Source organism: Hypanus sabinus, chromosome 6 (assembly GCF_030144855.1).
Source record: "Hypanus sabinus isolate sHypSab1 chromosome 6, sHypSab1.hap1, whole genome shotgun sequence".
Taxonomy (NCBI): domain Eukaryota; kingdom Metazoa; phylum Chordata; class Chondrichthyes; order Myliobatiformes; family Dasyatidae; genus Hypanus; species Hypanus sabinus.
This window is the reverse complement of record NC_082711.1, coordinates 59,231,838-59,255,056: the sequence shown is the minus strand read 5'-3', so window position 1 is coordinate 59,255,056 and position 23,219 is coordinate 59,231,838. Positions and strand designations below refer to the sequence as shown.

At 40.3% G+C, this 23,219-nt stretch overlaps 1 protein-coding gene across 1 annotated transcript in view; it reads left to right on the top strand.

Moving 5' to 3' along the window:
- Positions 1-23,219, top strand: part of itga8 (integrin, alpha 8) — a 242,751-nt gene that overhangs the window by 21,285 nt on the left and 198,247 nt on the right. Inside the window, exon 7 of the mRNA XM_059972246.1 lies at positions 15,975-16,100. Coding sequence (XP_059828229.1) covers positions 15,975-16,100 — 126 coding nt within the window. The remainder of the gene's footprint in view (positions 1-15,974; positions 16,101-23,219) is intronic.

Here is a 23,219-nt window from a genome sequence, read left to right as displayed (position 1 = left end):
GTAACTGATAGGGTTAATCTAAAACTCTGGAGAAATGGTAACAGCTTTTTATACTGTATTTCCCATAATTCTTCTGCCTAAGTTAAGGTAGACGTCTTGAAGAAATTCACCTCTTTTCTGTTAGGTTTATGATATATGTAAATTAACCTTTAAATAAACAGTATAAAGTTCAGTCAAAACTTTGAAAGTTGGTAACAGTGCATTATTAATCTATTCCTAAAGCTGTTTACTAACAGGTACTTGTAAAACAGCCAAGACTCTTGAAATTGCTCCATAACTGTTCTCTTTCAATTTAATACAAATTAAAGCAGATTTAGCCCTGTTAAACATAACAATTTACTGGTGTCCTTAAACTCTTCATTTGCACCAGTGCAATGGATAAACTTTCTAAATTACGTTAGATTAGAGTACTTTCTAAAGGACCAACCTGTAATTTAGTGAAATCTGTAACTACAATTTGTGATTACTACCTTGTAATTTTGTTTTGATAGTGATAAAAGTTTGTGGTTAGACAAATGAACCAAGGGCGATAGAGTCCAAGAATAGGTTAATTCTCCCACATACATCAAAAGTAAACAAACTAAGCACAAAACCTTCTTTGTGTACAATACTGAGCTATTAAAGAACCTGTTTCTTGTCATCTTGATCAGTGTGAAGTCATTATACTTAAGACTGCTCATTTTGGACCAAATAATATGTACAGTAGATTATCAGTACTGATACAAGATAAGCACATTACTTACTGCCCGTTATGCCACTAGCGCTTAGGGCAGCAGTGACGGTCCTCCATCTCTGCCTGTATTCTTCATTGGTGTTACCCTAACATTTTGTTTTGAGCAGTCAGGCTTATTAGCCCTGAGCTGAACCCCCAAACCTGGAGGACCAGTGAACCACTCTCAGTCTGACCTGTACCCTTTGACCTGTTTGGCATGGGTGACCCTACCAGCAATCAAAGCACAAGGCCCTGACTCTAACCAACATAGCTCTCTGGGTCATTGAGTCACACAAACTTCCAAACCCCACGACAAGCTTGTGGTCCTCTTGGAAGGGATAAACACATTGTCAATATTTATTTCATAAATATTTTAAATAGATTCACATTATCTAGTTTAAAATTATCACTTATTTTGATTTGAACAGATTCTCAGAACTAGTCAATGATCACGCTCTTCAAAAGGTTGAAATTATATAGCAGAAAAAAGGTTAATGGGATCTCCTGTGATGAGCAAAGTCTTTGCTCTGTGCAGTACTTTCCATTCTTTTAATCCTAAGGAACACCCGGTGAATTAATTGGCACTGAAATATTCAAATTTACTTTCCAAATTAATGTGTCCCATTAGCTGCAGCTGGACTATTTCCTGCCTGCCCAGGGCACTTTTTATTTATGATCTCCCAGTCAGCCACTCTGCGAGCAGATTTTAGCTGTGGTCTGGAGTGAATAGATGAGTTCACCTGTAGGCAAGATCTATTGTTGTCATTGTTCTTTGTGTCACTGCATACAAAGGAATTCATTTAAACATTGATTTAAACATTTTGAATTGTTCTACTCAAAATGCTCGTGAATGGCCAATAGTGAAGAACCAGTTTGAACTAAGTAAGGATTGTTCACAAAATCAATCCCATTTTGTGTATGTGCATGATTGTTAACTGCATTAAGGAGCTATTAACTGGCGTGGAATCATACCATTTCTTGTGTAGGTAGGACTAGCAAGGCCAGCATTATTATTGGTGCAAAGAAAGTGAAAAACATTTTTGTAAAGGTTTTATATTTGAATATCCAAAGTGTTGAACGAGGGATAATGAAGACATAGGGATATACTGACAGGTTAGGATAATGTATGACTTGGAGCAGAGACTTCAGCTGGTGGTTTCATGACCATGTCTACTTGCTTCTCTGTTATTCCAGATGGTAGGAGTCACTTGTTTGGAAGGAAGAAAACTTAATATGTTGCCACAGTTACATACTTCAACAGTGAAATGGAAGTAGTGAATACTGTGTAATAAATTCTGACTTTGACAATAACTTCCAGATTCTGTGTAAGAATTAAAGAAAATTATTTGTGTTGGATGTACTGAAATGAAATATCTTTATTGTCATTGCATAGTACAATTTGCCATGCACCAATACAGCGAAAATGAATTTGCAACTCTCGTACTCAATGCTATAAAACAACAAATAAAATAAATAGACAATAAATAAAATCAAGTAACCAGCCACTACAAGCAATGTCCAGCAGTACAAAAGCACAACTCAGATGCATGACAGTCATAAAACCAGTATTAAAAGTAGCAATATTACAAATTTATGGATGATGCTTGATTGATTGGTTCAGAGCAATTATAGCTTCGGGGAAAAAGCTATTTTTCAGTCTGGAAGTGCGGACATAGAAAATCTTATAACGTCTGCCAGATGGAAGAAGTTCAAACAGATGAATGCTTGGCTGTGTATTGTCCTTACAGATGCTTATAGCTTTCCTTAGGCAACGTGAGCTGTAGGTGTCCTCCAGGGCTGGGAGCTGTGTCCCAATAATCTGTGTACTAGCGATGACCAGCTAAAGTGCTTTCCTATCGGCTGCTGTACAACTGAGATACCACACAGAGATGCAGTATGTTAAGATGCTCTCTATGGTGCAGTGGTAAAAAGTCACCAGCATCTGTTCAGGTAGACCAGCTTTCTTCAGCGTCCTGAGGGAAAACGAGCGTTGCTGTGCTTTCTTAACTATTGTTGTGGTGTTAGTGGACCATGTAAGGTCTTCTGAGATGTGTATTCCAAGAAACCTGAAAATGGACAGTCTTTCTGCTATGTCTCCGTTAATGTAGACTGGAGCATGCACATCATCCTGTGACTTTCCAAAGTTGATAATTATCTCCTTAGATTTTGTTGTATTAAGAGACAGGTTGTTTTCTGAGCACCAGCTCACTAAGTTCTGTACCTCCGCTCTGTACGCTGATTTGTCGCTGTTGGAGATCAACCCGATCACTGTAGTATTGTCTGCAAATTTGATGATGGTATTGGTGTTAAGTGCAGGTACACAGTCGTAAATAAAGAGGGAGTAGAGTATGGGACTCAATACACAACCTTGTGGTGTACCAGTGTTCAGGATAGTAGTGGAGGACAGGTGAGGGCCCAGTCTCACTGCCTGTGAAGGCTCTGCTGACAAGAAATTCAGGACCCAGTTGCATAGAATAGAATAGAATAGCTTTTTAAGTCTTGACTTATATGGGCACATAGTTCGCCATCATTTGAGGAATTGCCAATGGAAGGCGTCATCAGCAAATGTTTGCCAATTAATAGCATTGCCAATCTTTCAACTTCCTGATGATGGAGACAGCATTTTCTGAAGGAAAATTGTCAGATAGGATTATCTCTCCCTTTGAGGACAAGATCCAGTAGTGAAATTGGCCTCGTGGTCATTGAGATGCCAGAATTGTAACTGTACTGGAACAGGGCTGGCTCATTGACCAGAACAGGTCTTCAGCATCTCAGCCAGAATTCTTTCTTCACCCTCCCACCCCAAACTGTTTGTGGCCAGTCTTGGAAGCCATTTCCTGACAGCACTTTGAATGTATACAGTGAAGGCTTGATAGTTAAGTTAATGATCTAATAATTCCCCAATGAACTGACCTGTCAATTCTCAGGCACAATTTCAGATCTCATCATAACAGCTGTGTTACTAATCTGGAATTTTAAAACCAACAACCTAGCCTTAATAATGAAAATGAGAAAACCTACCCAATTGTCGTTCAAAATCCATCTGGTTCACTAATGTCTTCCAGAGGAGGAAATCTGATATCATAACCAAGTCTGCTCATTTGCTTCTACACATCCATATCAAGATGGTTGACTTTGCAGTGGCTAGAAAACTGCTCAGTGGCCTCGCAGCCACAAGGGTTATTCATGACAACGTCACTACCAACTTTTTGGAAAGTCCTCTTTATGAACATCTGGGACTGGTGCCTGCATGGGGAGTGTTGTCCTACAAAATAATCAAGAAACTGATGTTGTGTTAAACAGACACCCTCCCTCCATCACCATTAACCAGAAATGGAACCATGGTTACATCAGACAATGGGCTGGAAACAGCATAGTGAATGATTCACATCCAGACTTTCTAAATACTTTCTAGCATCTACAGATTACAAGTCAGGAGCATGATGGAATATTCTCAGATGAATACACTCCAATAACACTCAAGGATAAAGCAGTCCACCACCCACCAGCATCTTCAACAATCACTCTCTTTATTACTGATGCACAATGGTCACTCCAGCAGCACATTCCAAGTCCCCAGCTTCTGCCGCTAAGAAGGATATGGGTCCCAAGTACATGGGTCCCTTCCAAGTCACACAGCTACTTGATTTGGAAATATATCATTGGTCCTTTACTGTGACTGGTCCTAAATCCTGGAACCTCTTTCCCCATCAGGGAGAGATTGGGGGAAGATCTTCATTAGATGGATTTGTGGTTATGTCCAACAATGACAGGAAAATTGTGTGGGAAAGTTTTTTAAGTGTAAAAGCTGTTGTACTGGGACAGTTCCATTCTCTGATCTAGTAAGTCCAGGTCCAGTGACCTGAGTAGTTATCACAACTGGGGTCATCCTTGGTTGCAGTGGATAACCGTGACTTTTGTGCCTTGTTGTGCCCTTCGCTCTCCACCAAGCATTGCAGAACCACCTTCCTGGCCGTTGGATCTCACTGTAGATCTCATCTGCCCAGTCCGCCGGAGCTGACTCTGTATGCTGGATAGGCATCTCACCGGGGTATGAAGTCTGCCAGCTATCCACATCTGGTTTAGTCTGTCTGTTAAAGGGATGTACCAGGGTGAGGTCGCTGTACTTGGAGCCATGGTGAGAGCTGAGTGTCTGATGGGGACCAAAGGTGGGTGAGCTGGCCCGGATAAGGTACAATAATCCCCTTCACCAGAGGTGCTAACCCTCCCTGGTCAGCTCACACACTGTAGTAGATGGATTGCTGAGAATCAAAGTACAGGAAGTGTAAAACAGGAACACAACATGTTGGAAAGGTGAGGTGGGCAGAGAAAGACGGTTAGTGTTTCAGGTCGGTGACCTTTTATCAGAATGAGGTAAGTGACAAAGCATGTGGGATAGGTGGAGAGTTCAGAGGATAGGGTACTGTTGAGATAACCAGTATTTTAAAGTTGGCAGTTAGAAACAGAGAGAAAAGAAGAAGACTACTCCTTCCTCATCTGTTGCCTGACCTGTTGATAGTCACAACATTTTCTGATTTTGCTGGCTTTAGGTGCTACTTCAATAAGTCTTCTCCACCCACTCCAGCTTGTCTTCACAAATGCTTAATCTTCTTCTAACTCTTGCTCCATCATGTTCTCAAAGACAGAAGGGATGATAGATTGGCGAGTACCTAGCTTGATACGAATTTAGGATAACAACACCTCATTAGGTGTTGTTGCCTCATTCAGTTCAGATTGGCAACAACATGTCCTCCGCAGTCTTCATCAGCAGAAGGCTGTGTACTTAGCACCCTGCACTACTAACTTTATCCTTATGAATGTGAGGCTGAGCACAGCTCAAATGCCTTACTTAAATTTGCTGACGACACCACTATTATTGGCTGAATCAAAGATGGTGACAAATCAGGATATAGAAGGGAGATTGAAAATGTAGCTGAGTGGTGCCACAACAACCTCTCACTCAACCTCAGCAAGACCAAGGAGCTGATTACTGACCTTAGGAGGATGAAACTGGAGGTCCATGAGCCAGTCCTCATTGGGGGATCAAAGGCGGAGAGGGTCAGCAGCTTTCAATTCCTCGGTGTTATCATTCCAGGCTTTCCCTGGTGGGATGACAACTCATCCCACTTGTTAAGGCTGGTAAGTGTGCTGAATGCACCTGCCCAAGAATTCCTTCAGGATTCCTTTCCATAGGCAAGGAATGTAACATGAGAGCAGATCTCGGCAGACAGCTACAGTTCCCCACAGAATCACCGCCACGTCTCTCCACCCAGACAAAGTACTGTGGTCCATAGCTGCCAAGACAGTCCACCTCACTGAGTTAACCATCCCATGGAAGGAAGGAGTGGAGGCTGCCCACCGGCTGAAGTACTCAGGCCTGGCAGCTGAGTGTAAGGAAGCTGGCTGGAAGACCATCATCTGCTCGGTGGAGTTAGGATGTCGTCAGCGCATCAACAACAAGTTTATTCCGTGATATGGCAGTGACTGGAGCGAGGCTCAGGAGGGCCAACAGAGGGTTGGCTGAAGAGGCAGAAAAGGGCAGCTTTTGGCTGTAGCTCAGGAGGAAGGACAGAAATTGGGGGACCGATTTGACCCTATTGAAATCTGAAGGGGGTGGCAGGGGGACGTGCTGCCACTGCTCCACCACCAGGATATGTACCAGGGCCAAGGGAACAAATCATCAATGAGTGGTGGTCCCTCGCTGACGACCCTGCAGCTGACCATAGAGCAGTGTTAGGGGTGCAGCAGGCAGCAATGCCAAGCCGGAAACTTCGTCTCCCAATTAGTCCCAAGGGATCTGTCCAGGATCCAGCATGTAAGTGCCATTGCAAAGAAAGCATAGCCGCAGCTTTACTTTCTTAGAAGTTTGCAAAGATTCGGCATGTCATCTAACTTTAACAAACTTCTATGGATATATGATGGAGAGTATATTGACTGGTTGCATCATGGCCTGGTATGGAAACACCAATGCCCTTGAATGGAAAAGCCTAAAAAAAATAGTGGCTATAGCCCAACCATCATGGGTAAAGCCCTGTCCACTATTGAGCACATCTGCACGGAGCACTGTTGCAGGAAAGCAGCATCCATCATCAAGAAGAGCCTCCACCCGGGCCGTGCTCTCTTCTCACTGGTGCCATCAGGAAGAAGGTACAAGAGTCTCAGGACCCCCACCACCAGGTTCAGAAACAGTTATTATCCCTCAACCGTCGGACTCTTGTACCCGAGGGGATAACTTCACTTAACTTCATTTGCCTCATCACTGAACTGTTCGCACAACCTATAGAGTCACTTTCAAGAACTCTTCATATCATGTTTTAGTTACTTATTTATTATTACTATATATATTTTTTATTTTTGTATTTGCTCAGTTTGTTGTCTTTTTCACATTGGTTGTTTGTCTCGTTGGCTGCAGTCTTAATTCTGTTATGTTTCTTGGATTTACTGTGTATGCCAGCATGAAAATGAATTTTAGGGTTGTGCATGGTGACATACATGTACTTTGATAATAAATTTTTACTTTGAAATTTGATTAGCTACTTAGAGCATATTGAATTAATTGACCTGAACTTTGAGAAATAATTACTCAGCTAAAACCTTCCACTTGTGTTCTTGATCTTATTCCCACAGGCTTTTGTAAAGAAGTTTCTGATGTGCTAATTGACAGTGTACTTGACATAGTTAATTACTTGCTAGTTACTGGCATTTTTCTAGTTTTTTTTAAAAACTTCAGTAGTTAAAACCCTGCTTAAGGAAAATAATCTAGACTGTTTTGTTTTGGACAAGTTTAGACCTATTTTCAACCTGTCTTTTCTTTTTAGAAAAGTAGTTTTTTGACAATTAAGTGATCACTTAAATAAAAATTCTCTTCTTGACAACTATCAGCCATGTTTTAGATCAATATCATAGTACAGAAACTTCATTGCTTGAGGTAGTTAATGACTTTTGGCTTAATGCCGGCACAGATAACGTATCAGCTCCTTTTCTCTTAGATTTGAGTGTAGCATTTGATATCAATGATCACAACATTCTCATAGACTGCCTTAATCAATGGTTTCAATCTTACAAATCAGGAAGAAAATACTTTGTTAACTTCAGTGATTATCTGTTTAAAATCCATGATATTGTGTGTGGTGTGCCACAAGGATCAATTCTTGGCCGTTCTTGTTCCCACTCGATATGCTCCAATTAGATCAGATTATTTCAAAACAATATGAGTTATAGACAATAGACAATAGGTGCAGAAGTAGACCATTCAGCCCCTCGAGTCTGCACCGCCATTCTGAGATCATGGCTGATCATTCACTATCAATACCCAGTCCCTGCCTTGTCCCCATATCCCTTGATTCCCCTATCCATCAGATATCTATCTAGCTCCTTCTTGAAAGCATCCAGAGAATTGGCCTCCACCATCTTCCGAGGCAGTGCATTCCACACCTCCACAACTCTCTGGGAGAAGAAGCTCTTCCTCAACTCTGTTTTAAATAACTGACCTCTTATTCTCAATCCATGCCCTCTGGTACTGGACTCTCCCAACATCTGGAACATATTTCCTGCCTCAATCCTATCAAATCCTTTAATTATCTTAAACGTTTCAATCAGATCCCCTGTCAATCTCCTCAATTCCAGCGTGTACAAGCCCAATCTCTCCAATCTCTCTGCGTAAGACAGCCCTGCCATCCCAGGAATCAACCTAGTGAATCTACGCTGCACTTCCTCAATTGCCAGAATGTCTTTCCTTAAACCTAGAGACCAAAACTGTACACAATATTCCAGGTGTGGTCTCACCAGGGCCCTGTACAAATGCAAAAGGACATCCTTGCTCTTGTACTCAATTCCCCTTGTAACAAAGGCCAACATTCCATTTGCCCTCTTCACTGCCTGTTGCACTTGCTCATTCGCCTTCATTGACTGGTGAACTAGGACTCCTAGGTCTCTTTGCATTTCTCCCTTACCTAACTGTACACCGTACAGACAATACTCTGCCCTCTTGTTCCAGCTTCCAAAGTGGATAACTTCACATTTATTCACATTGAATGACATCTGCCAAGTATCTGCCCACTCACCCAGCCTATCCAAGTCTCCCTGTATTCTCCTAACGTCCTCTTCGCATGTCACACTGCCACCCAGTTTAGTATCGTCAGCAAACTTGCTGATATAGTTATCAATGCCCTCATCTAAATCGTTGACATAAATCGTAAAGAGCAGTGGTCCCAATACAGAGCCCTGTGGTACCCCACTAGTCACCTCCAGCCAGTCCGAGAAACACCCATTCACTGCTACCCTTTGCTTTCTATCTGCCAACCAGTTTTCTATCCATGTTGAAAACCTGCCCCCAATGCCATGAGCTCTGATTTTACTCACCAATCTCCTATGTGGCACCTTATCGAATGCCTTCTGAAAATCTAGGTACACAACATCCACTGGCTTACCCTCGTCTAACATCCTTGTTACACCCTCAAAAAACTCCAACAGATTAGTCAAGCATGATTTGCCCTTGGTAAATCCATGCTGGTTCGGCCTAATCCTATTTCTGCCATCAAGATGTGCCACTATTTCGTCCTTAATAATGGACTCAAGCATCTTCCCCACGACTGACGTTGTGCTAACAGGGCGATAGTTCTCCGTTTTCTCCTTCCCTCCCTTCTTGAAAAGTGGGATAGCATTAGCCACTCTCCAATCTTCAGGAACTGATCCTGAATCTAAGGAACATTGGAAAATGATTACCAATGCATCCGCAATTTCCTGAGCCACCTCTTTTAGAACCCTCGGATGCAGACCTTCTGGACCCGGGGATTTATTAGCCTTCAGTCCTACCAGTCTACTCATCACAGTTTCTTTCCTAATGTCAATCTGTCTCAATTCCTCTGATATCTTATGACCCTGGCCCATCCATACATCTGGGAGATTGCTTGTGTCCTCCCTGGTGAAGACAGATCTAAAGTACGTATTAAATTCTGTTGCCATTTCCCTGTTTCCCATAACAATTTCTCCCAATTCATTCTTCAAGTTATCACAGTTATGCAGATAACACACAACTGTGTTTATCTGTTATGTCAAATGACCCTGATGCTCTAAACCCTCTGGTCCGGTGTCTTACTAGCATTCCAGAATGGATGAGTTTGAATTTCCTTAACCTAAATAAGGAAAAAAAAAAGAAATTTAGTTATTGGTAGTGATTTTTTTTAAAAAGTGCGAATCTTAGAAACAAGTTTGATCATCTGGTCTTACAAATCAAACCAGAAGAAAAGAATGTAGGCATTATTATTGACCCTGAGCTAAACTTCAAATAACATATTAACCATATTATAAGACTGTGTTCTTTCATTTAAGGAATATTGGAAGAGTTCAATTTCTTGTAACATCTCAAGGTGGAGAAAAATTAAGACACATTTTTGTTTATAACCCATTAGACTACGATAACGCATTCTTATAGGACTGCATTAGAAAGAGAGAAATAGGCTGCAGCTTATTCAAAATGCAGCAATAAGAATCAAAAACAGAAAATCTGAGCACATTTCACCAGTTTTGGCATAATTACATTGGGTGCCTGAGTCCACTAGGATCAATTTTAAAATACTCTTAATTGTATAAAAGGCTGTGAATAATCTTGCACCACCGTATATATTAGAGTGCCTATCCTCTTACATCCGTAACTGTAACCTTAGATCCATAAATACTGGTTTGCTTAATGTTCCTAGAGCCAAGCATATAAGAACTGGTAATGCAGCCTTTTGTCCTTATGTGCCAAAAATCTGGAACATTCTACTCACTGAGATACATCAGGCTGGTAGTGTGGAACATTTCAAAACAAGGATCTAGGGCTTTTGCTGGTGTATCTGCTGAATAAACTCTTCTCGAGCTTCCATCTGGGTACAGGTATAGATTTTAATTGACGTTTCAATGACAAACTCCACCATCTTCATCAGGGATAGTGGCTGGGCATGTCTAGTCTGGTGGTATTTATACCCCATTGTCCATCGCTCCTGATTGGTTGGTCCTCAAACAATCAGGTTTCCTCTGTCCCACCTTGTATACAATTAAATTCCAGTACTTAGAGCGAGGCACTCTTCTTTGTTGGAATTCTTTTCCTGTAGTTTTATTTCAATGGCTTCCTTTACCAGGTGGTCCCAAAAGCCTTTGGCGCAACACAGTAGTTTTGTGTCGTTGAAGTCAATCCTGTGGCCATTGCAAATGCAGTGTTCTACTACCACTGATTTCTCTGGGCAGTTCAAACGGATGCACCAGCTGTGATGCAGCTTTCCACCGAGGCCGATACACTCTGATCTGTGTTCACAGGGAGTCCTGTAAGCACCAGCTGTCCTGAGTGCCATCTCACCTTTGATCCATATAAGCTGGGATTTGAGCTTCCTTTCAGGTTTGTGGATGATATTAATCATTTCAGGATCCTGACGATCCTTCCAGGAACCATGGAAATATAAGGAAGAAAGATGGTTGCGATGGGTTCCTCCTTGTTGTGGGACAGCGGAACCCCGATTGGTTGAGAACTAACCAATGAGGAGGGATGGATGTTGGGGGCTATATGTACCACCCAGGTAGACAAGCCTAGGCATCATCTCTGATGAAGATGTGTCATCAAAACATCAGTTAAAATTGCTGTCTGTACCCAGGTGGAAGCCCAAGAAGAGTTTATTCATTTCAAAATACTTCTTTAATTTGGCCTTCTTATTGGATTACTTAATGCCCATTGATGTTGATTATATTTATACAATTTGGTACATTTGATTAAACTTTATTGTAGTCTTATGATTTTTAATTTTGTCTTGTATTTTTCTGAATATATTGATTTATTTTTACAAACTATGGAAAGCACATTGAGCCTGCACCTTAATGTATGAAAGGTGCTATATAACTATAGTTATTATTGTTATTATGTTTGTAATAGCATGTTGAATGTTATTTTGAAAACATCTGCATTTTGTACATCTTTACAATATAGTTTCACTTTATGGGGCTAATTGTTGCCCATCAATTGGTCGATTATTGTAATCAGCAATAAGAATTGGTCTATGGCCAGCATGGTAACGTAACGGTTAGTCTGTCACTTTACAATGCCAGCTGTAAATTTTGTTTCAATTCCTGCTGCAAGTTTGTAAAGAGCTTGTATGTTGTCCCCATGACTGTGGATTTCCTCCAAGTGCTCTGGTTTTCCCCCACATTCCAAAACATAAGAGTTAGGGTTAGTAACTGTTCTGCCAATTAAACACTGTGATCTTTAAATGGGCTTGTTGGTGTTGGTTTTATTATTATTGTCTCATGGTACAGTGAAAGACTTGTCTTGCAGACTGCCCATATGGATCAATTACACTATGCATTGGGGGAGTGCAAGGTAAAACAATAACAAAATGCAGAATAAGGTGTATCAGCCACCGAGAAAGTGGAGTGCAGGTAAACAGTAAGCAGCAAGATCACAAGAAATTAGATTGTAAGTTTAAGGGTCCATTTTGTACAAGGGAACCATTCAATAGTCTTATAATAGTGGGATAGAGACTGTCCTTAAGCCTAGTGGTACATGCTTATAGGCTTTTGCATGTTCTGCCCAGTGGGAAAGGGAGAAGTGGAAGGGTTGCTGATTATGTTGGTTGCTTTACTGGTGTAGCAAGATGTACAGGCAGAGCCCGTGGAGGGGAGGCTGGCTTTCGTGAGGTGCTGAGCTGGGTCCACGTCTTTCCGCAGTGCTTGCTGTCACAGATGGACTAGTTGCTGTACCAGGCTGTGATGTTTCCAGGTAGGATGGTTTCTGTGGTGTCTCAATGAAAGTCAGTAAGGATTGATGAGCCCGGCACACATTTCTTTATCCGTCTGTGGGAGCAGAGGCATTAGTGAGCTCTCTTGGCATGGAGACTATGGGGTTGGATCAGGACAGGCTATTGGTGATGTTCACTGCTTGGAATCTGAAGCTCCCAAATGCTCCCCTTCCCCCTCACCCCACCAGCAGCAATATTGATGTAAACAGGGCATGTGCACTGCCCCCCTTCCTGAAGTCAATGACCAGCTCTTTTGTTTTGCTGACGTTGAGGGAAAGGTCGTTGTCATGAAACCGTGTTACTAAGCTTTCTCTCTGCTTCCTGTTCTCTGACTCATGCTTGCTGAGATACAGCCCACTATAGCAGAGTCATCTGCAAAATGGTAGATAGAGTCAGCCCACGCAGTTGTGAATGTACAGGGAGTAGAGTATGGGACAGAGGACACAAGCTTATGCAGCACGAGGTTTAGAATAATCGTGGCAGAGGTGTTGCTGCCTGATCTTACTGATTGTGATCTGTTGGTCAGGAAGTTGATGATTTAGTTATAGAGGGGGGTGTTGACTCCTTAAGGTGCAGAGTTTGTTCATGATTTTCCTTGGAATTATGGCCTTGAAAGCAGAGCTGTAATTGTCACAATATTCTAATGTAAATATCTATACTATTCAGATACTCCAGATATGAGTGTAAGACCATGGAGGTGGAAATTGATGAAGTCCAGATACATCATAATAATTTCTGTCACTTTTATTGTCCTGATTCAGATTTTACTTAGTAACTCTAGTTTCTGTTCCTCTATGGTAATAATCTGCTGCTGCATCGATACCTTACATTGAATGATATTCTTTTTCATTTATCTGTTCCAACTTCATTGATATTGGAATTTTACATTTCACATCTAATAAAATACCAGGGTTGCAAGTGCTGAGACCAGCTGGCAGGCTTGAGTAATTTCTGATCCCTAATTGCAAATCTGCAGCTCTCCAAAATTTCCGATGGTTTAGGATTGTAAAGTAAGACTTAAAGTTTATACTACTATACTGTAAGATATCTAATGCAATGTAATGATGTAGTGTAATTTATTGACAGCCCAAATGCCATCTATAAATTTGCCGACAACACGATTGTTGGCAGAATTTTAGATGGTGATGAGGAGCCATACAGGGGTGAGATAGATCAGCTGGTTGATTGCAGTCACACCAACAACCTTGTACTCAATGTCAGTCAGACGTAAGGAATTAATTGTGGACTTGACTCGAAGTCGAGGGGAATGCACATCAATCCTCATCGAGGGATCAGCAGTGGAAATGGTGAGCAGGCTCAAGCACCTGAGTGTTCATATCACTGAAGTTCTATTCTGATGCATGACAGTGGCTATATTTTATTTGGAGCTTGAAGCGACTTAGTAAGTCACCAAAGACCCTAGCAAATGTCTGCAGGTGTACTGTGGAGAGCATTTTAACTGGTTGCATCACCATCCCTTATGGAGGGATCATCGCACAGGATCAAAAACAGCGGCAGGAAGATCCAAGCTCAGCTGGCTCCATCCTAGGCACCAGCTTTATATTATTACGTGTTGCACTATACTACCACAGAACAACACATTTCATGCCAGAGGTATGAAACCAGATTCAAATGTATTTTAAAATCCATTTCAGTTGGGGGAACAGATTTGTATTACACTCCTGTTTGTGCAGGCTCTGTCTCACCGTCCAGTTCCACGATATTATTTCCAGCAAAGTCTGTGCGTTCTGTATAGAACTGAAAGATTGCAGGCCGCAAGCCTCCCAATTTCCCCAATGTAACCATGTGGATATTTTGCTCAGTTTCCACACTTATTTCACACAGTTTCTGTCTGAGACCTATTCTGCACCATGTCACTATTTCTCCTATAGTATTTATCTGATTATCATTGTTTCTTACAAAGCAATGTTCAGATCAATTCTTAAATAAGGTCAGAGTTATACTAAATGATCACTGACTTCCAGCCTAACTCTTCAAACTATATTGGAGTGGTATGGCAGTGCAATGGTTAGCACAACGTTTTATGGTACAGGCGACCTGGGTTCAATTCCCACTGATGCCTGTACATTCTCCCTGTGACAGCCTGGATTTCCTCCAAGTTTTCTTCCACAGTCCAAAGACGTACTGGTTGGTAGGTTAATTGGTCATTGGAAATTGTCCCATGATTCAGCTTGGATTACATTTAAGGGATTGTTGGGTGGCTTAGCCGTGAAGGGCCAGGAGGGCCTTTTACGCACGGTATCAAAATAAATAAATAATGATTAAATGGCTTTTTATAAATCTTGCTAACACATGTGATCCTTACCTGAAACTGACAATGTAAATTACATAGAAACTAATATGAAGAGACACGGGGAGCTGCTAGAATATGTGGAATTGATTTATTCAACTATCTAACTGCATTGAGCATCAGACACATATCACACATTTAAATGCATTACAGCGATAATCGGAAAAGCACAGGGCAGCTTAACAGCAGGGAATTGTAAGTTTGCTGCTGACTGTAGATGAAGCGTGAATAAATGCTCAGATGATTCCCTAGCTGAAAAGAAATCCTGAATTAAAATAACATTCGTGGAGAAGTAGAAATGTGTAATTATTTTAGAAATTTAAAAAAATTGTTTCTCATATTGAATACTTTGTCCTTGCACATTCTCTTGCATTTTACTCTGGGAAAGTGGTCTATCGTGAGAGTGTCAAATAGCAGACTAACAAACTGATTCATTTTACCTGTATTATATGAACAAACACAATGGAAGCTCCTGCTGTAAACTTTTCCATCCCCATTACATAATATTTTGTGCTGCAGAATCTGATACATTAGATGAAAAAATTCTTTAGTCACAAAATTGTAACAGTATAAATGTTCTTTGAAAATAATAAGTTATAGAAGTATTATGTTAAAATCAACAAATTACTGGTGATTACAATAAACTTATAATTTTCATATTATACTAAATTAGCAATTGACCACAAATATATAATCATTGGGACTCGGAGAACTCTTGTACGATAGAATGCATATCAAATGGCTATTTTGTTTTGGACTTCAATTTGGCTGTATTTTGTGGTCTACGGTTAGTGTTTGAGACCCACTGAATCCTTAAGTGTACCTGGGATTGTTTACATCTTTGTTTCAGTGGTAAACTGTGAGGGCTATTTAACGATTGCATATTTGAGTATTTATATTATTAATATAAATGAAAATTACACAATTAATTTTTTTCTAGATTCATAATAGATACTGTATTCTATTTCATCTGGAAATACGAAGAAAGCTTTTACATTGAATTTTTCTTCACAGTTCAGTAGTTACATGAAGAACTCATGAATCAGGCTGCATTATCATGTAAATTGTGGGGATTCTGGTTTCTTATATTTTTGGGAATACAGGTACTGTATAATTAATTGTGACATGAGGTGAGTTGAATACCCATTTTGCTTCATTCATGCCTTTTTAATATTTTTGGACGCAGGTCAGGTGATCACTGCAGGGATGGTTGGAATTTTAAATGGAAGTGACTACAAAAGCTTGCTACGAAGAGTGAATGGGGAACGCCAGACTGGAGTGGCTCCTGCTGATTACGATGACAACTACTTAGGTGAGACTTGTTTGGGCACTTCATATAAACTAACAACAACTACATTCAAACACCTGTTGATATTATTAGGATGGATAACTGCACCAATTATGCTGACAGATAGTAATGCAGAAAAAAACTTATTAACCCTTAAAGCTCCCTTAGGTTTGTCACCACATTTTAAAGTATCCAGCAACAGATCCATCACATTTTCGGACATTTAGTTTGGGCTTTAGATAATCACTCGTCATTCAGCAGAAAAGTTCAAGATCTTTATTCTGATGTGTGTACTTTAATACAGATAGTCCTGAGTTACAGCAGGATTTTGTTCCTGAAAATTGTAGCTGAACTGTCTGCAGATCTGAATTGACTAAGACTGGGACTAAGATTGGACTATGACTAGGAGAGGATCACAGAAGAGTGAGTAGGCGTGGGAAGAGTGGTTTCCAGCCTACTCAGTGCTCCTGGTTCTGCTTGACCTGAACCAACCCCTGATCGTTACGTCCTGGGGCAGGGGATGGAGGAGGGGTAATTAAGGCACACAGAAATGCCTCATTACCACCCAGGTGAAGTTTTCTTGCAGCCAGCAGATCCATCCCCATCTATCCTGCCGGACTCCCAAGTACTCGCCTATATGTATGTATATGGTGCTGTAAGTCAGGGGAAAACCTGCAGTGCTATACTGACTTCTATTAGTTTGCCACAGATTAACAACTGATGGAATGTTTGAATTGTCTTTCATTGTGAATACTTTTATACCAATTTATAGTTACAGTCACCAAAAATGTAGGTATAGTCGGCCCTCCTTATCTGCGAGGTATTGGTTCCAGGACCCCTCGCGGATTCCAAAATTCACGGATGCTCAAGTCCCTTATTCAACCTGTCTCAATGTGATGGACCTTAGGACCCAGCGGAACCCCAGACCTTATTCAACCTGTCTCAGTGCGGTGGACATTAGGACCCGGAGGCGGAGCTCTGAATCCACCGTGTTTCTGTTCATGAAAATAATCACGATAATGAATGAAAATAAAGTGATCAGAAAGAGGTGAAACGCCATCGGTCATTGGAAAAGCGTTAGGCAACAGTCGATCAATGATCGGAACAATTTTAAAGGATAAAGTGAGAAAGGCTCTGCCCCGATGAAAGCTACAATTATTACTAAGCAACACAGTGGTTTAATTTTTGGGGTTTGGGGTTTTTGATCCTCCACATCAACCCGGCATGGTGGAGAGTGCGTTTGGAAGTGGTCTGTCACCGGATCGAAATCGGGAACTTCCTGAGCCCGGCGCTGAAACATACGTTCTTAAGTGTTTTATATACATAGAAAGGTAAAATATATACTATATACTAAGACAAACGTTTGACTAACTGATGCTAAATAATACCGGATGTACCTGTTTCGACTTACTTAGTAAGAGAACTTCCGATTTTTTCGATCCTGATGCACGATAACCCACGCACGTCCTCCTGTATACTTTAAATCATCTCTAGAATACTTATAATACCTAATACAATGTAAATGCTATGTAAAATAGTTGTTATACTGCATTGTTTCGGGAATAATGACAAGAAAAAATGTCTGTACATGCTCCAAAGACAAGTGTTGGAGAGAGAACTTCTGGGTTTGGTTGAATTCGCACATGCGGAATTCGCGGATAAGGAGGGTTGACTGTATAATTAATTGGTAGTTTCATGAATCAACAAAACAGAGTCAGTTTTGTTTGCATCTGCTCTTAATTAGCTGCAGGCCAGCTTTCTGCCTACCATACCTATTCTAGGAATACCTGTGCTACACTGCAGGCGTCCTAGGTTTTCCAATCACGTAGACTGTGAAATCCGCTGCTGATCTGGTGAAAGTTCAGTGAGACGTTGAACTCAGTGAGGAAAATGGCTGAATATCTTTTTTATTTGATTTAGTTAAGGTAGCTGTTTAATTATTTAAATGTATATGCTTCTGACCTTTTAGACACAGATAGTACAATGTGGAAACAGGCCCCTTGGCCCAGCTGACCCATGCTCCCGTACTGCTGAGCAAGCTAGGCCCATCTGCCTGTGTTTGGCCTATGCTTTTCAAAACCTCCTATCCATGTACTTATTCCAGCTGGCTTTTGAACGTTGCTAATCTGTTCACCTCCCTGAATAATTCTGCCAGCTCATTCCAAATACGCTTCACTGTAAGGGCCCCAAATGCCCCTTACAAATCTCTTGCCTCAGATTGTAAATCTACACCTTTTTTTTTCGACCCTCCACTTCATTCCTGTGATAAAAACAACTTAGCTTCGTCCTTTTTATGCCTCTCATGATCTTATATACCTCCATCAGATCAGACAACCTATGCATTTTAACTTTAAAAAAATAGATTAAGTATCATATTTTAAATTTTTAATAGTGTTTGAGTATATTTCAATGTTTGTCAATACTACATAGACTTTCCTCTGTGGGTTGGGAGATAGCCTTTCACTGCATGGTCCAAGGATAGATTTCTGGTGCGCTTGTGCAATTTACTGCTCAGCAGAAAATCTTCCCTGACCTCTATCCCATCATTGTCAATACTGCTGCTCTAAAATTAATGCATGGTACATCTTGATCGGTACACTGACATTTTTTTATGTACCAGAGAGTAAGTTGATGACCATTAGATTCAAGGAATTAAATGCTTCACTAGTCACGTGGCAGGAATTTTTCAGAACTCTTTCTTAAAATTTCTACCTTTTATGCAATAAATCATATAAAATCAATACAATATTGAATATCATTGTCCTTTCCCAGTGCTGATCTTAGTACATTTCCTAAATAACATACTTAAGCTATCTTTTGGCAAGGTTATTAATCTCTCGAATACTTATACAAGAGATAACAGTTGGATTAGTCACAACAATTTTAGATTAGCTATACATATTCATAAATTGTATTGCTTTTCTGTTGTAGAGTGAGGTCCTAAATGGGGGCTTTGACTCCTTGAGCTTTTATTATTACTTTGTCTTTACTTTGTCAAAAACTTTCTAATGGAATGGATACAAATACAAAAACCTTCTTCTTCAGTCATCATTTTTGAAAAGAAGAGCAATTGATTTGTTTGTATGGACTTCCAATTGTGATGCTTCAGTTTGGGAGAATCAGTCACTACTGGCACTAAAGTAGATGCTACCAAGTGATTGCAAAATTAAATAAACTAGGCAAAGGAATGTCATGAGTTGCTGTGTGAAACTTATGATATAGGATACAAAATATTATTGGCTGCCAGATGTCCAATCTGCTTGCAATTAAATCAAAGGAACATAACATTAAAATTATCTGCACTTAGAAAGTAATGCATTCAAACGAGAGCAGCTTTTATATTTACACAGCAAATTGACTGGCCTTAATGCAGCTAAACAGACACAGCTGTTGCTTGTTCAATTGAATTAGATCAATGTACTTATTCTGAGTTGACATTTACAAATAGTGTTGAATTAAACTAGTTAAGTATGGTAACTGCTGTGCCTTTTTGTTACAATAATTTGATTAGAGAAAAGGACAAAAATTTAAGGAAAGGTTTATGTGCTGCCACTGAAGAGGTTTGTTATGAAGATTTACATTTAGCTTTTTTTCCAAGTTGAAAATCATGTGGAGTCCAAAGATGTTTTGAAGGCATTCGCTACATGTGTGGATGAGGGAATAAAGTGGCAGATGCTATAAATCTGAAATAAAAACAGAATGCTGGAAATACGCAGCAGGCCTTGTCATATCTGTGGAGAGAGAAAAAGAGTCAGTGGCCTTTCATCAGAATTCTCTGCACATATTCTTCTAGAATCTAGATACTGAGTACTTCTGGCATTTCCTGTTTTTTGTTACACGTTCTGAAATTGTTTTACAAACAATATTTCCCAAGTGCCTTTTATGAAAGATAGCTTTTCTAAACCATAAAATATTGCATTTTCCTGATGACACATAATGTTAAATCTTTTCAACTTGGGTCATAACAGACCACTTCTAAATGCATGGGTGAGCCAATTATATTCTTTTTTTTCAAGAAGCAATCTCTTTTTCTATCCTCCCAAAGGCTAACAATGAAGAAGCAGAGAGGGAAAAGAAATATAAAGGGGTTGAGTTATCTGATAAAGTGGATAAGTTGCTAGGCTTAAATAAAGTGCACTCCTGTCTCCCAGAGAGAGCAGAAGATGCTGTTGTATTCTTCTGCAGGCAGAGTGCCAGGGAACTAAATGGTCCCTGATGTGGAGATCTTCTTTAGCAAAGGAGAAAGTGAACAATGGAGTAATTACTGACCAGTAGGCAAATTCTTCAGAAAATTTCTTGTGGGCAGCATGAATTGGCATTTAGATGGTCATGGGTTACTGAAGAAAAGTCAGCAAGGATTTAATAAGGGTAGATTTTGGTTTATTATTATGTTGTAGCATGGGGAAAAGTACACACTCAGGACAACAAACACTTTTTTGGGTTTTAATTCCTTTATCTGTTTTAGATGTTTAAGTGCCAGAATAGGGTCTTAAAACAAAACAAACGACTTTACAATCAGATCCTGCCATTACAATACACTTGTGTATCGACCAATTGTACATGCAGTATAAAAATCCAAAGAAAATTGCACAAAATTAATATGGATACTAATACAATAGTGGCAATTCTGAAGGAACACAATACAAACAACATTAGAGTCCCCCCAACCCTGTGCCTTATACATAGCAGTGAAAAATGTAAGTGAATACATCTTATCTAAGACGTCTACTACTTCTTAGTACACATGTGCTGAACTCCCGAACAGAGATTAAACATCCACGTTATGCTGTTACATGCACAATCAGTCACAATACAATAAAGTTAGACAAAAGGTACACTTTGGCACAACTTTTACAGGATATTGCCTAGTAGTTAAATTACAGGAAGACTGACCTACTTGGCCGGTGAGGAGCTTAGCAAGCCATGCTACCAGTGTCGAGTTCTTTAATCGTGAAAATCTAAAGCATCCCCATGTAAAACATGTCAAATTACCGATCTTCTCAAGTCGCCAACAAGCATGAACGAATTCACATGGATATTGTAAATTAATGCTCACCTTTCCTCACCCAGCCCAGTATCTCTGGGGGGGGGGGTGTGGGGGAGCTAGATTCCAACGCCCTACCAGCTACGGCAGCAGAAAGCAAAATGGTCTCCCCACTATCCCATGCATGCGTAATGAAGTCACTATCTCCACCTAAAGGCACAGACAACTATTCTCATATTACCCGGATGAATGCCCAAGTACACTTCTAACAATACTGAATAAGATTCGACGGTCACCCGGCTACAATCACTATCATTAACCAAGATAAAATATTGTCTTGGCAGCCGCCCATACAGTACATTTCATCGTGTTAGAACATTGAGGTTGGAAAAGGGAAAAGAAATAACAGAATGAGGATAAAGTATGAAGCTACAGGGAATGTAGAGTGTAGGTAGATAATGAAATGCAAGACCATGGTGAGGTAAATTGTGAAGCCAAAAGTCCATATTTTAAAAAATGGTGAGGGTCAAATGGAAGGTGCCAAATTTCTTTAGCCTCCTGAGGAAGTAGAGGGTCCTGTTGGACTTCCTTAGCTATAGCATCTACATAATTGGACCAGAACAAGCTATTGGTGATGTTCTGTCTTAGGAACTTGAAGTTTTCAACCCTCTAGACCTCCGCTCTTTTGATGTAAAGTAGGACATGGGCACCCCCATCCTTCCTGAAGTCAATAACAGCTACTCTTCTTTCCTGACATTGAAGTAAAAGCTTTGCTCATGGCAAGGATCTCCACCATCTGAGCTATGTCATCTTTTTGCAATTACCTTTCGGCAGGAGCTGGTGAAACCTGAAGTGCAACACAACCAGGTTCAGGGACAGCCACTCCCCTTCACCCATTGGGTTCTTGAACTACCCAACAAAACCCTAACAATTACAGTATAGCAACATTGTGACCATTTTGTACTAAGATGGATTTACTTTTGGTCTGATTGCATCTGTAAAATTTGTAATCTATCTTTATCTTGTTAATGCTGTTTATATGATGCTGTGTTTCGATTTCATTGGTCTGGCTGATCTGCCTAATGCATATCTACTTTTCATTGGCTCAGCTCCAAGGCAGTATTACATTATTGGTCTTCTCCCAAGCCAGGACTCGTGCCTCATATCATTTTGTTTGTTTTCCCCAAGATAAACAAGTTCAAATCAGTTTAGCCAGTCAGCCAGTTGTTGGGCCCAGATCTCTTCAAGTCACTGATATAGACTGCACTTTTCATAAGCCTGCATCTTCTAGCTTACCAAAGGACATCTCACAAAGAAGTTCTTATTTGGAAAAGATGTCTAGTTTAACAAATTATTGGTATGGGTCTCATTGTGCCTTTGTAATTGTTTCAATCCAATTATCTCCGAACACAACTAGTTCACAAAACAGTTTGCAAAATGGCAGCCTCCGTTCCTTCCAGCACATGGCAAGAGCAAATACATTTGTTTTGTTTGCTTCTACTGTCCTAGGCTCATTCTAGTTAGATGTCTTTTTCATAGTTTAGTTCCTTCATGGCCAACGGCCTTGTAGGGAACCAGTGCTGAGAAGAGTCATGATGGAAATGTTGCTGCTGATTGGGGTCTGTTGGTCAGGAAGTCAAGGATCCAGTTGTAGAGGGAGGTTTTGAATCCAAAGTCTAGGATTTCAGAGAGGACTTGTCTGATGATGCTACTTTATTTTTTGAAACTTTATGGAGTTTGAAGCAGTTAATATAGACTTTGGATTTTAATAAGTTGTATGATGAAATCCAACATTGTAGATTAATCTAGAGAGTAAAAGCCTATGGGGAGGCAGAAAGTTGTGTTAAAATTTGGCAATTTGGGCACAAGGAAAGGGTAATGGTTGATGAGAATTTTAGTGACTGGATGTAAGGATTTCATGGAGCTTCATTATTATGTCCCTTGCCTCTTCATAGTGTACACTTACTTGTTAATAAAGTAGGGGCAATAATTCAGAAATTTGTCATGACAGAACAAAAGAAAATCCTCAGCTACAAAAATAATGGGAATCATGCAGAAAGGTCAATAACTAGAGGAAATGTATTGAGAAAAGAACAAGAGATGTAGTGTCCTGGAATGCACTGTAATATGGACTGAAGAAGGCCATGAGGAAATTCAGT